We start from the raw sequence: 15,167 nt of genomic DNA, 5'->3' as shown, positions 1-15,167 counted from the left end.
CACAGCATCCTTCCTCCCCAGAAAAGCACAGCTGGGACAGAGCATAGAAGGGCAAACTCAGGTAGGAAAGCAATGTGGCCAAGCTGATGGAGGAGAAGGCTTAAATCACCAGAAAATGGGATCTTGCTGTCTTTAGCTTCTAAAAAAGCAACCCTTGGTGGCAGCTTAGCAGCTGGCCAATGTCGAACCCAAACACTTTAAATGAAAGATGTAGAAAGAAACTAAGCCTGAATCCATGTTCTATCTCATTTCTGCACGTGGTAAAAGCCGCAAGGTTGCTAGTGAGGTTTCAGAAAAAGCTCCAGCTGCCCAGGGCAGCCTAGGACAAAAGGGAACTCTGCTTGCTCAGCTGCTGGGTTTAGCAGCAAGTCACTGCGTGTCTGAGTAATGTGTCACTAGTGCTGGAGCTCTGATGTTCTGTGGTATGAAGGTGCCGTGTGGGCACCAGAGCCATTAACCACGGAGCACTTTGCCTTGAGATAGAAAGCTGGGGTGGAGAGCCAGTTGGCAGAAAAAAAATCTGCTATCCGGGCTCATCAGGGGATGAAGTTTTTCTGTCTGATACATGAAGCTCACATTAGCACTGGGCAGAGCCTGCTGCATGCAAACATCCTTGTGGATGTCTGCTGCACCTGCTCCATCTCTGGGCAGAACTGCTCTGGGAGCATGCTTTGTTGCTGTGAAGGAATGAAAGGCTGTTGATAAGAGTTGTCATCTTGTTAGGTGTTTTTCTGATTTGAGTCATTCTAGCCATGGTGAAGGGTGCCAGTGATGCCAGGAGTGGCAGCAAGCACTTGGGCTGGGGGCTGAGATCCAGGTAGCAGAGTGATTGACCTGAGGAGGAGCAGTGAAGTGCAGCCTCCCTCTGGATTTGCCTCTCAATTCAGCATTGAGCAGGCAGGTGGTGCTCTGGGTTGTGGGCCCTGAGGGAGAGCTCAAGGTGGGGGACTAGTCTCTTCTCCCTAGTATCAGATGATAGGAAGGAGAGGAAATGGCCTGCAATTGTGCTGGAAAGATTTAGGTTAGACTATTAGGAAAAATTTATTTCCTAAAAGAGTGGTCAGGGCTGCCCAGGGAGGTGATGCAGTCACTGTGCCTAGAGGTGTTCAGGAAACATGGATGTGGCACTTTGGGACGTGGTTTAGTGGCCATTGTGGTGTTGGATTGGTGGTTGGACTCAATCATCTTAGAGGTCTTTTTCCAACCAAAATGATTCTGTGATTCTATACAGGCATGCACGATAGAAATACAAAGATCTAAAACCAATGGTACAGAACTCGGGAAGTGGTCAGAGAGAAAGTAAAAGGCTTGGGCATTTGTATCACCATAGTGCTTTGCAAGGCACCACAGGGACAATGTGACATAGGAAGTGAAACTAACCTTGTGTTTAAAAGTTGATTCCTAATGCACATGGACGTAATCTTGATGTGAAAGTAGCTGCTGTGTCATGGTGTGGTTACTTTCCTGTTACAGTCTACCATGAAATACAGTGCAGCACCTGCACCACCACCCCCATGTAGTGTTCTCTGCTCTCACAAACTTAACATGAAATAATTTCTCCTGCAAAGTCTTGAAGAGGTTTGCTGACCATTTGTAAACTAAAGCACTGTGAAGTCTGCTTGAGAACAGAAATGGGAACAGGTTAATCACATATGTATGGCATCCTCAAAATGCAGAGAGGATACAGGTCATCTATTGCTCCTTGTTTGCATAGTGTGTCTAGAACAGCTTCAGAAATTCATTAGCTTTAATGTATCTTTTGTTGGTGATCCCTTTCAGCATGTTAACATAATTCACTTTTTATTCCTTTTTGTCAGGGCAGTAAAGAGTCATTCTGCTTTCCCCGAGCCTCTGTGGTCTTCCATTAGTCCTCAATCCAATTATTTATTCATGGGGAGAATATCTGAAAACAGTCCAGTCTGATAGTAATGGCACTTGACTGTGTAGATGAGTTTGAAGTACTTGATAGCTGAACCCAAGGGAATAGCCAATCACATAGACTATTAAAATTGCTTTCCTGCCACAAAATAAAAATATAGCCTTCTAGGTGGAGTGTGCTGAACTTTGATGAGGACATGAAGACCAATGCATTTTAGATGACATCTGGGTGTGCCTTTAGCAAGCACAGACAAGGAGGTTTTTAAAAAACATCTTACCTTCAAGTTGACTGACTTTTGTATTGTGACAGAAAATGTGTATTGTGCAATCCTGGTCTATATAAACATGGAGCGGGGGGGTTATACAAAATCTTTAATCCTGAGTTTTGATCTGGTGTGGTGCCATCACGCCTCAGAAAAGATTTCTGTCTGGTTTACCTGTTGTTTCTTGTCTCCCTAGTCCTGTAGTCTGCAGTGTTGGCCTGGAAAAGGCTGAGGTTAGAACAATAGTCACAAGCACCTTAGTGTAAGCGAGGTGAAGTGAGGCAAAGAGTGAACACAGATTCACAGCATGAATTGACTCTGAATCAGCCAACTGAGAGACACATGCTGCTTGTGGGTAACACCCCCAAATTTCCATCTTAGCTGGAGCTGCATGCCAGTGTTAGTCATTATTCCCGGTCCTGTCCTGAAAATACCCCTTGTGCTTCCTTACAGAAACTTCCCAGTTTCCTGCTCTGGAGTTGATACTCTGTCTCCTGGGTAATGAAAGAAGCAGTGTGTTGTTTCTTCATGTTGCAAGGATGTGACTGTAGATGTCCATGGAGGGACTGGTTTGGTTATCAGGGAAAGGACTGTAACAGTCTGAAAAGCAATCTTCTAGAGTGCTGCTGCAGAAAGCCAGGTCATGCCAGGAGAGACACAGACACACAGTACCACTGGCTGTCCTCCGCAGGGGCCAAAGTGTCCTCCTGCACTGGGGAGATGCTGGTTGGGTTGAAGTGACTCTTGTGCAGGTACTTGGCAGCTCTATATGCTCAAAACTCAAGAGCTGGGCAGTGCGAAGTGCCTCATTCAGGTCCCATTTCTGTCCTTTTACTAGGTGGGGGTCATTTGAGACAGAGTTTATTTGAATTTTCTGACTCATTTCATATATTACAGGAAAAGGGAGGTGGCAGCTTTTTGTGCATGATAGCTGTGTTAGCTGAGCATTGATTGACTCCTGCTCTAAGTTACCTCAGCTTTGCTTGCAATCGGGCAACCAGCTAAGGCACCTCATTTGGGAATTTAGGTAGTCTTGCCAGCTGGTGAGTCAAATTTCAGAAGGGCTGAACTGCCTTGGTGTCTCCCTGTGCTTTCTAGAGGGAGGCCTGTGAGTGATGTGATGTGTACCTGATGTGACAGGGGGACAATATCACCCAGCATTGTTTGTGGACAGTTTGGGGTCTGTTTGTAGCCCATGCACCATTTGGGCTGACACATGAGAGCCAGTCTGTCCCTGTTGACCTGGCACAAAACTCAGTGTTGCTGGTCCCTTCAGGCAGGCAGCTTGGGGAGCAGTCTCCAGAAGTGGGAGCAGGATTGCTGAGAGTTCGGTGTGCCCAACTAAGAATTTCACCTCACTCTGTCATGCTAATCCAGGATACTTGGGCTTCACAGAGCCCTGGGTGAATCACCTGTAACGAGTGAATAGCAACAGTAATCCACATGAAATGAGAATCTAAATCTTGGGTTAATGGCCCACTTGCTAAGCTCCTACAAATTCCTCTTCCATCTGATTTCACTGCTGTTATTTAAGTGATTGCTGTGGAAAAGCAGGTCCCGAACAGAGTAGTCAAGAAAGCAAAGAAAGCCCTTTGCCCACAGGTTCTCTGGAGTCTTGGGGGGGGGGGGGGGGGGGCGGAAAGAGAATAAAAGATAATCAGTGATGGTCACTGTTTTTAAAAGAAACTCTCAAGATGGCATCTCCTAGGAAATATATTAAATCTTTGCTCCAAGCAGGGGGAAGAAGCAGTACCCCCTCCTGTGCAGGACTGGGCTGCCTGTGTGCTTTGTGCCCACAATATGTCACTAGCATGGGAACTGATCCTTTGCTCTACACATAAAAATTCAGTGCAGATGGTGAGATATTCAACAGCATCCATGCTGCACTAGTGTTGCTCTTTTAAAAGCTAATGGTAAACTTGGCAGTGGAAATCTACAGGCCAAAGCCAAGTGTGTGATGGAGAAGTCTTTTTTTCCACTGATTTGCCTGCATTCAAGATCAGGCTGGGCAAAGTAATCTCATCCTTACCAGAAGCATATAGAGAAGTGTGCCTGACTAGACATACAAGTTCAGCGCATGAGCATCTTCCCCACAGGGCTCTGCTAGCATGACCAGTGCTAGCACAGGTTGGTTTGCTGCCCAAGTCGATGCCAGAGGCAGTTTGCACACATGATCATAACGGATAAGACCACCTTTGTTATTTTATTTTTTTTTTAATTTGATATTTCCTGGAGGGAAACTTTTCTCCAAGTGTGGGAAGTGTGGATTTCATGGCAGCTGTGAGATTAGTAGTGAGACTACAGGGAAGTTGCTTTGGTATGAACTACTGTGCAATTCCCCCAGGGTGAGCTTAGCAGTGCCTCGATGAAATGGGGACCTGTAACTTTGTGCTGGTGGAAAGAGGAGCCTTTTCAGTGCTGTAGTCCAACTCTGATCCTGCCAGGACAGTTTGGAGCTGGGACATGGCCTTCAAGCAGCTGTACAGTGGGCTGTGGACAGTTGATGATGGTTAATCTTGGGTAATTCTTATGCTTCATCTTGAAGCATTGAGATCATGTTGTACTGTGGGCACAAGCCTAATTTCATTTGAATTTCTGTATCAGGCTTTGAATCAATGTTGGTCTGTTTTTGTCAAGATGACATAACAGGCTTATGCTTTTTAACCTCTCTTGGTACTGTCAGTCATAAGTCCACACCCGATTCATGTTCGTGCATTTGGGTCCTGAGTGTTGTACACCTCATCTGAACACTTTCGGGCAAAGGGGCTAACAGAAAGAAGCGTTGTGGTTTGGGTTCTATTTTCTCTTTCCCTCTTTCTGGCAAGGGTAAAATAAGAGCTCTGTTGGGAGCAACTCGGCAAGTGAAGTTTCAGAGCCAGCAAATTCCGGTGTTGCTGTCCAGTGGGACTGAGGAGTATGTCACAGGACTGGGCTGGCAGCTCATCCAGAGAGGCAGCACATGGCATGCATACCAAGAGCTGGACATGAAGCCTTTTTCTGTCCACCTCTTCCCTTCCCTCAGTAATGGGAGGACATTTGCTCTGAGATTCAGAGAAATACCTCAAGTGTAGCTCCTCTTTCCTGAATAGCTCACATCAAAGTGCAACAAATAATGTATATACTATATATACATGATATAAAAAAATGTACACAGACTAATGTGGATGTATCACTCTATACAGATTGCTACATTGGAGTAATCCCCAAAATGGTGCAATCTCCAGCGCGTCTGTGTTTCAGCAGTAATGGCTCCAGCTCTCAGCTTCCCCATTTCACAACAGTATCTTTCTGCCCTTGTAAAGCTGCCTTTGAAGACTATCATTAGCCTCTCCTACAGCTGCTGTTCATATAATAAGGGGGAAGCTTATAGGTGTGCCTGACCTTGAAGGCATTCAGGGCACTCATGGGGTCCTACTGCATCTGTACCACTGAAGTTCAGACCCACTAACATCGTGGAAGCTTTGTGATTATCTATTGTGGTATGCCAAGGGTTTTTTCAGTCAATGCCTGTATACTTTAGCCTACCACTGAAATTTAACTGGTGGATGAATCATGCTCATTCATCTCAATAGCAATGAAATCATGTCAATAATTGTGCTAGCTTCCACAAACGCTCTTCTGAAGTGCCCAGAGGGAGGGGAGGTGGGGCTGCTGGCACTTCAAACCATTAGAGAGGTCTTGGATCCAAGGTAATGCCAGCTCCTTTGCCTTGGGCACCACTTCATCTCTGGAGCAGAAGCCCAGGAACCACTGGGAGAGGGAGTAGTGCACTAATGTGGTCTGGGGAATTGCTTTTCCAGCAAGAAGGGGTCAGGTAGAAAAGGAGCTGGCAGCACTGGGTTCCAGCCCATCTCCTCCAAAAAAAAAAACCACCATGGTGCTACCTTAACCCCGGCAGATGACTTGCAGAAACTTGCCTTAGTTTGAAGGCTGCTTGGCTTTAAAACATAGTAGCAGAGTGCTTCTTGGTGCAAGTGCTTGCTGATCAGAGTTCAGTCTAAAACCCAAGCGACAGAGCAAGAATGTATTTTAAATTTATTCTGACTTACCCCTGTGAGTGCATAGACTACTATAGTGTGCCTTTGGATGTCCTGAACACCACAGACACAGGTGGGTATGAGTATGTCCCTCTGCCTTGCACAAATCCAGACACCCACCTTGTCTTCCAGAGTGGTCTTTAGCCATGTGCTCTGGTGTGAGTGTTCAGAGTTCGGCCACATAGTCTGGCTTTATAACTGACCCTGAACACAAGGGCATGTTGCATCAGTCTCTACTATCTTGGTGTCTGCAAGAGAGGTGGAGTCTGCTTTGAAGGCCATAATTTTTGTGCCCTATCCTAACACACAGGCAAAGAATGTTTCAAAATGTTTGTGTTCTGTGCCGGTGTGGGTGGGTTAGATGATGCAGAGAAAAGCCATGAAGCTCTGTTACATTCTGCCTTGTTCCCCCTCTGCAGTTCTTTGTGGAGTCTGTAGGATGTGCTGTGGTGGAACGAAGTTTTAAAATCCCCAGGAGTGGTGCTGAGCTTCTGACTGGAAAACTGTTCAAGTAGTGAAATGCCTGTGGGATCAACCTTCCCTGGGAGCCTCCTCTGCCCCCTACAACTGCACAAACAACTGACAAGGACAGATGGTTGTCTCCTGTTATATGGCCTAGCAATGAGTGTTAGTTTGCAGTGGAGTTTCACTCACTCATACCACTTACCTTGGGTCTGAGTTGGATTCTCGAATCATTATGTCATATTTCTGCCTTTGCCTTGTTTCTGAAAAATGCCAAAGTTGTCTGGAGCAGTTTAGTTGGTCCCTGAGCACTTAAGTGTGGTCAGCTTTTGAAAACAAATTCTGGTTGTTAGGACAGTGCAGGAGGGCACCTTGCTGTTTCATTCCTGCTTTCTGGTAATGCTGAGTTACAAATACTTTAGGGAGAGCTTTCTTTCACTTCTCCCCTGTTAACGTTTCATTGCAAGTTGCAGTACATCTGAATGGGTTTACACCTTAGAAGTTGATTGGAAACTAGAAGGAATGTTTTCTTTACCTGACAGAATGTTTTTCAAGAAAACATGGAGTTGAAGTTATGTTTTGCAGTCCCCATGCTGTGTTTTGACATGACATCATTGGACTCTATGATCTTAAGGGTCTTTTCCAAACTAAACGATTCTGTGATTCTGTTGTGCAGTACCCTGAAGGACAGAGCACATGGACTAAATCCTGCAGGGTTTAGGGACTGTTTTGTGAATCTGTAGGCACATAAAGCAATGCTTTCCATCTCAGCATGTCAGCCCCAAGTGGTGTAAGTGGCTACAAGCTGGTTTTATGTTGTGTAGCAGTGCTGAGTCTTACCTCTGGTTCTTCACTTGGTTCTGCATTCAGCAGTGTGTCCTCTGCAAGCTCCTAATTCTTCCCTTTAAAATATGACAGGAGTTGAATGAGAGGAAGCCGCTGGCACTGGAAGGGAGCAACAGCTCACACTTTCATTTGGCAGCAAAATTCAGGAGTTCACACTGGTTTTGTGAGGTTCTCTTTTTTTTTTTTGCTCTCTCCGCGCCCCCCCCCCCCCCCCCCCCCCCATCTGCTTTTTGTGGGTTTCTATTTCAGAGGCCAGTAACTTGGCTTTCCATTTCCCCCTACCCTAAAGATGTGGTAGTAACTAAGAAAATAGCTCTAGAATACACTGCAGGAGTCTTCTTTAGGCTGTATTTATTGCTACGTGCTGACATTCAGCTTTATCACTGCCTAGGAAATTTGCTTAACTCTCCCTGGGATCTGAGGGAATATGAGTTTCAGGGTATAAAAACTTACTTGACCATAAAAATAAATTATGTTTGGTTGCTATTAGAAAAAATGTGGAAGATGTGAACCATTTTCTCTGGAGGAATTTTTAAGTGAGTTCTCTACAACCCAAGGCACATGGAATTGAAAATAGCTTTCATTCCCAAAGCGGTATGAAGTCTAGGGAACAGAACATGGATAACCCTAGTCCAAATCTGGTGAGAGTGGAATTGTGAAAATTTGCTTGGAGTTTTCTAACTGAGTTTCCAAAATTTCAGGTGGAAAGACAGACAGAAAATCATTTCAGATTTTGTTGGCCTGAAGTGATTGTTAGGGCTTTCTTAAAGCAACTCAGGACAGTGTTAGTTTCCAGTAAAATAAGATAGTTTAGTTTGGATGTTATTAGTGAATTCAAGAGAAAATGGGGAATTATATTAGTTTCACATGGGTATTTAGGGCATTACATAAAACTGAGACCTCCAGCTGTTCTCCTCCTTATTTAATCAAAATGTTGTTTTAAATCTGCTGTCAAATGTAATTGGAACAAGACCTCTAACTTGAAAAATCCTACCCCTTCAATAAGTATCTTACCAACTGTGCTATTCAGCAAGTTCTGCATCTCTCATTCTCTGTTGAAGTTGCTTCACTTAGCAAAAAATATTTGCAGTTTTGCTGGAGCAGGATTTGGAAATGTGTGTTGCCTTAGCTACCAGAGCAGGCAGTAGAAACACAAATTTCTCCATCATGATTTTGGTATTTCTATGAAGCAAAATGACTTCAGCAGAAGAAGTGGAGAAGAATAAAAATCTGTTCCTCTCTTGCAAAAGAGGTTTGAATGCATATTTTCTCACCCAAAGGTGTTTCCAAGGAGTGTCTAAATGGCCTTCTATGCTAAAGGCTTTTAAAAAAAAGCCATATTTTTTTCCCCATTCAGAAATGCCAAAATCACTCATTTAATAATTCAGGGTTTGGGACTTTTACTTGTGTGTTTAAACAAAACAAAAAACACACCACCAACAAACATTTGTCTGGAGTTTTGCATTAGTTGTATGTATGTTTGTGGCTAGCTCCTGCTGCTCTGTACACACATCTTTCATAACTACATCATTTCTATCATGATGGGAACACTAGGCTTTTATGAGGTTTAAACTCAACGGTAGGAATTACCAAACCTGGGAGAACCTTCAACCAAGGTGCAAAACTGAGGCATGAAGCCAGTTCCTGCCACCTTTACTCCTATGAAGAAGACCTTTACTGCACGTACAGCCCTCACAGTACAGGGTGATAAAACCTAAAGAGGGAAAAAAAAAAAAGCCTCAAACTTCATCTTTTCAAATATAGTTACTGCATCATGAGTGAGATGATCAGAGTAGAGCGAGTGACAGGTATTTGTATAACACTGATTCAATGGCAAAACTCCCTGGTGCAGGGAAATTGTATATGACAGATGCTTCAGAAAAGGTCTGGATCATCTGCAATTGTAATTTTGGAGGGTTTATGACTGTTAAACTCAAGCAGCAGACGTGTAAAGAGCACCTCTTCCAGGGAGTGACGCAGAAGCAGCTCATTTTGTCATTTCTTCTAGGTCTAGACTAAACCAATGCCGTTAAGCCAAGGCACCATAGCTGCCTGTGAGGACAAAGGCTGCCTTTCTGAGTCAGGATGAAGCCTGTTTTCCAGTGGAGGTTTGCCAAGGAAAGGCAGAACCTCAGCTGGACCATAGAAATGGAGCCCTCAAAAAACCTCTCCACTGTAATTGCTTCATCAAACTGCTAAAAATATTGAATGGAAAAATGGAAGTATTAAGGAAATGAGGTAGATTTGGGCTTTCTGAGCTGGCTGACTTCCAGTTTCATCAGCTTCCCAGAATCCTTGCTGTGAAAATGAAGAACTCCTTGTAAATCTCAGAAACCTGTCAGTGTTTTTCCTCTCATGTGGCTGTGCTGGTTCACGGAGTACAACTCATGGGGAGAGCTGTCAATGTTGAGCAGCAAGTACAGAGCTTACGACTGCTGGGATTGCTTGAGACGAATGCTTAAACATAAGACCAAACCATGGCCTTCCCAGAAAACTGTCATCCATGGCAGCTGGAGCGAGCAGGCTTCAGAGAAGCCACATGGCTCAGCCTGCTACTGTGCTGGCCCACAAGACCTGCTCTGAGGGATGTGTGGGGCCATCTTCTGTGGCCTTGCCCAGGAAAGAGCTTTGAAAAGTCGTCTTTGGATATGGGAGTTCCTCTTCTAAAATGATCTGCACGTAGCCAGAGTGCTTGGTGTAATGTCACATTACAGGATGTGTGAAAATAGAAAATGCAAGTTTTGAAATTCATGCTGCTGGAAAGAAGTCAAGAGAAGCCAGTATCCCAACTACAGGAGGAGACAACAGGCAGTCTTAATGGGTTTAACGTGCAATATAGAGAAGCCAAAGGGCTGGAGGTTTGCCTTGTGTGGTAAAACTGTCGTTGCTCAGCAAGAAGCAGACAGTTTAAATTTAATGGCACATAAAAGATGAAGGCTGTCTGGGAGGATGCGGCAAGCAGAGCACCTGAAGAAGCTCCTGGCATCTTGGTGCTATAATGAGGGTGGTGTATTATACAGCTAGCAGAGACTTCAGGCCTTCTGCAGCATGTCGTGTGGGGAAGAGGCAGAGTGCCTGCTGATCTGGTCTGCACAGCTGGCTTTGCCCTGTGGCTGTCTTGCCTCTGTTCATCAGATTCTCCATGAGGGTCTGTAACCTGCTCACTCAATGTACATAACTGTGTTTCTGCTGGTTCAGATATAAGGAAGGTGTGTTTTCACGATTCTCAAAACATGGTAGGATGTGGCAGATGTTTTGGGGAGCAGGGAATGGTTTGCAAGGGGCATCTCTAAGGAAGTTCACCAGAACACCCCTTCCAGTTGGATTCCCCAACAGCTGGGCCTGCCTAGGACCAAAAAGGTGTTTGCTGCATTTAAAACCGAGCCAAGAATAAACTGTATGTTTCAACCACATCATTGCAGATTCCTGGAAACAAGGCCTGCCTTCATGCTTGGAGGGATTTCTTTCATTGCCAGGAACCACAGGGAAGAGCAATGGGAGCTTTGGCTGTAAACTCCTGCTGAAGGCATACTGTCGTGGACGAGCACGTACAATACCTCTCACTGTACTCACCTAAAGCCTTGCCAGGATGAGCCTTTACCTACATGCCTTAGCAGCCATTTCTGATTCTCAGAAGAGGGAAAATAAGTGTCTTTTGCTAAGCATCCCACCCAGAGCAAACAGTGCAATGTAAGACAAGCATTGGTATTGTCCTTGGCATCCACATTTCACTGGCCAGCAAACGGCCGGTCATCTGCTGGGAAGGGCAGCATCACTGCTAGAGGCTTTTTGCTGGCTTGTGTTTCATTGCCATATTAAAGAGAGGATGTATTATCTTGTGATTAAGATCAGTAGCTGGAATTCAGGAAGCTGGTGTTCAGTCCTGGTTTTGGGGGGATATGGGCAAATTTCTTACCTCTATCTCTCACTTTCCTGTCTGCTCAGAAGAGGCAAATAATACTTTTTCATATCTCTTTAGGACAGGATGTGGCTCTGATTCTCTAGCACAATGCATCTTTGATCTTTCCACTGTAACAGTGAAGCAGAGGGGGAGCTATCTCAAGCTCCCGTGAGGCTTCTGGTGGTGATGTGGGCAGTACAATGTGTGGCAGAGCAATCAACCTTCTGATTCTCAAGTTAAGACCATAAACAGAGGATGAACAGGACCAAGATGGATTCAGAATTTGGCTTGCCCACAGGTTTTCATTTTGATGTAGATAAGCCATTACCTATCTTAGCACCCTCCCTGTTGCTCCCCTTACTCAGCAAAATAGATGTCCAACCAGAGGGCAAGATGAATCAAGTTCCAATGCAGATTTCATGAAGGGGCCCTGCGACCCTCAAACGTAACTTGGTTTGTTTGATCCTTATCTAGACATCGGAATAACTTTGAAAGCAACTTTTTTTCCTGAGCTTGTAAGGTGGCTTCCATCTCTGTAAAATGGTAATGGTAGCACTTCCCTGCCTCAGAGCTGCTGTGAGGGCTTAAGTGCAACTCTTGGGCCAATATCTGAGACAGTTAAAATCAACTGTGACCTATTTGTACTGCACAGAACTCGCATCACGCTTCTTTCCCCCATCTGCGATGGTGCCTAGAGCTTGTCTGGCAGCTGAAATGCAGAGGTGCTACAAACTGATGTGTATTTTTAGGAAAGCATTGCCAAAGTCTGTAGATGACCCACTGCTTTCTGGCCATGTTCTGGATAGCGCTGCTGACTGCAGGCTATTCCCTCAGGCAATGTCAAGGTCGGCCAAGCTGATAAGCTTGGTTAGGGCTCTTGTCATTTTGGCAGCTCTGCTTTTGACGAGGAACTCTCAGGCTGTTAGAGGTGACATATTGGAAAATGTGCCTTTCTGTAGCTTGTACAGCGTGGCCTTTGGCTGCAGGTCTCTTGTGGCAGTGACAAGGAGGTCTGCTGCCCCAGTGAGCATTATAGGAAACATTCATTTCTTACATTAGTGCAGTCCTGCTGGAAATGATACACCTGGGAGGACTTGAAGACTTTGCCTTGTGGTGGAGGCATCCTGCGCTGGCTGAAGATTGACCCTCTCTACTTGGTGTCCATAGGGAGTTTCTTTTCTTTTCAGCTGGGAGAAGAAAACTCAGGTGGGGTTTGTCAGCTGGGCTTGCCCCAATACAGGGAAGTCCTTAACCCCTGATGCCTCGGGGAGGAGAAGGGAGTCTGCTCCTCCTCTTAAGAGGCTTCATATGCCTTGCTGCCTTTGGCTGTGTGCTCCCGGCACGGCACTTTGCTGAATCAGAGCATGTCCCGTGTGGTGCATTTTGCTGCATCATAACAGCTTTATGCAATATGACAGCTCTGGCAACCTCTGCTCCAGTGAGCCCCAGAGCTAAATGAGCAGGAGCTCTGCCAGTCAGGCTTGTGGTGAGTTTGGAAAGCCATGTGGGTGAACTTGTACAGCACCTGCCTGTATTAAATGCACTTCGGCAGAATGGTTTTGGTTCCTCCCTCTCTTTTGTAAGAGATGAAGCAAAAGAAAACCCCTCCTACATGACCTCTCTTTATTTATATTTTTTTGATGATGATGAGGTTTGTCCAGTTTACAGGTTAAGCTTCTGAAGACTGGGACGCTGCCTCCATTTGTGCTGCGGCTGCTCCGAGCACATGGTGACTCAGTGAACAATTCTCATTGCAGGGACTTGAAGCTGGACAATGTGCTGCTGGACTACGAGGGTCACTGCAAGCTGGCAGACTTTGGAATGTGCAAAGAGGGCATTCATGATGGCATTACCACAGCCACCTTCTGTGGTACACCAGACTACATCGCTCCAGAGGTATAGGAAACATTTCTTTGACCAGAAAAAGTGGTTTGGAGTGTCAAAAGCACGGGTTAACATTGGAATAGTCAAGCAAACTCTCTGGTGTCTTTAGCTGCACTTTATCTGACTGTCAGATACAAGCCATCTCCTAGGTGTATGCTTGCATTATGAGTTCCTTGTACAAGCAAAGCATGAATAAACCTTCAGGCTACTGTAGGTGTTAAGATACACCTATAATTCCTATAATTTTCGCAAGGAAATGTGAGGTGAAAAATGGAGGGACAGCTGCAAAAATCTTGATAGAGGTGAATACAGATAATAGATTGGCTCAATCTGAGGAAAGGTTGAATGTTCCCTCATTTACAAATTCCTTTTGCTACCTCCTCCCATTCTCTGTCAGTTCCCAATTGCACTACAAAATTAACACACACCTCTTTAAGGACCAGCTGCCTTGCAGATACTGCCAAATGTTCTGACAGTGTTTCAGGTTCTTCTTCAACACAGTTGCATTTTTGTCTGTGGTAGATATTTGTGCCTTGCTTACGCTCCTCTCCAGCTGAAAGCCTTACCTTTGGAGCTGGGTAAGAAATTCCTTCCCTGGGGCAAGGAAAAGGCAATGTGAACCAGCACACATGACTGCTCTGCTGCTTCTGAGGCTCAGCTAGTTTTGCTGAAATGCCCCTTCTCCTGCTAAGCCCTAGCATCATTTCCAATGGCTTGTTTCCCAGGTGACCCTGTGAGCAGCCAAGCTAGTTCAGTCCTTGTTTAATGCATCTGATGTACCTCTGTGCTGCTCTGGGATTGCCCAGCTTGAGATTACCTGTGTGTTCCTGGATGTACAGCCAACCTAGCAGAGAGCAATGCTAGGATGTGGCAAAAACTTCTGCATTAATTTTTCCAAATCCTTTCTTCCTCCCTGCTGAAATTAAGAAGTTTCAGTGTTAATATTTCTTTCCCACTCCTCCTTCAGATCCTGCAGGAGATGCTGTATGGCCCTGATGTAGACTGGTGGGCTATGGGTGTGCTGCTGTATGAGATGCTGTGTGGCCATGCACCCTTTGAGGCAGAGAACGAGGATGACCTCTTCGAGGCTATTCTGAATGATGAAGTTGTCTACCCAACGTGGCTCCAGCAGGATGCAGTGGCAATCCTCAAAGCAGTGAGTTCTTCCAGATATTTGTGTGCCCACTGTCCTGGCTTTCTTCAGCCTAAATCTATCAAGAGAAGACAGGGCTGGGGTATGGGCACTCAGAAGTTGCAGTTACCCTGACCATGACCCTTTCCTTATCTTGGATTGAAGGGTAAACAAAAAATATATAATCCCGCTACACTTAGGTGTGTTTGCATAGTCATGTCCTTTATACAGTTCAGCAGCCAACTTGGCAAGCAAAGTGTGCATGTCTGTGTGTCTGGACATTTCCCTGCTGACTTAATGGTTTACAACATATGGTCATCTTTCTGAACAGAAGCAGCAGGTATACACAGTATTTGATCAGTAGTGACTGTGTGATTTCTGTGTGGCTGGAGTGGCAAGTAAGTGAAGTGTTCACAATAATCCTTCATTTTGACTGTTGGTGATGCCAGCTGTGCCTCAGGGATTGCTATCTACCTGCATACAAAGACAGGTTTGATTTTTTGTGTGCTTGGGACGGAAAAAGTGGGGCTGTGCAGCAAACAGTTTGAGAGCTGTTGCTGACTACACTTAGTTCTTGTTTTACCATATATTCCTGAATTTTCCCACGAGCTCTTTTTCATGTGCCTCAAATCCTTGTCTGTCCTGTGGGAGCAAAGCTGTTTAAGGTTTCAGGCTGTGTATGGACAAACAGTGTCTAGTGCACTGGAACTGTCTGGCTTTTCTGTAATGAATCAAAAGGTGATTAAGTGATGAGGGTGTTACTA

General features: G+C 45.2%; 1 protein-coding gene across 1 annotated transcript in view; it reads left to right on the top strand.

The window, feature by feature from the left end:
- Positions 1-15,167, top strand: part of PRKCH (protein kinase C eta) — a 112,337-nt gene that overhangs the window by 78,466 nt on the left and 18,704 nt on the right. Inside the window, exons 11-12 of the mRNA XM_068148941.1 lie at positions 13,145-13,283; positions 14,239-14,427. Coding sequence (XP_068005042.1) covers positions 13,145-13,283; positions 14,239-14,427 — 328 coding nt within the window. The remainder of the gene's footprint in view (positions 1-13,144; positions 13,284-14,238; positions 14,428-15,167) is intronic.

Source organism: Melanerpes formicivorus, unplaced genomic scaffold, assembly GCF_026170545.1.
Source record: "Melanerpes formicivorus ecotype bairdi unplaced genomic scaffold, bMelFor1.0.p_v2 SCAF_17, whole genome shotgun sequence".
Lineage (NCBI taxonomy): Eukaryota > Metazoa > Chordata > Aves > Piciformes > Picidae > Melanerpes > Melanerpes formicivorus.
Note: the sequence above shows the minus strand (reverse complement) of the source record. Positions and strands in the feature narration are given on the sequence as shown.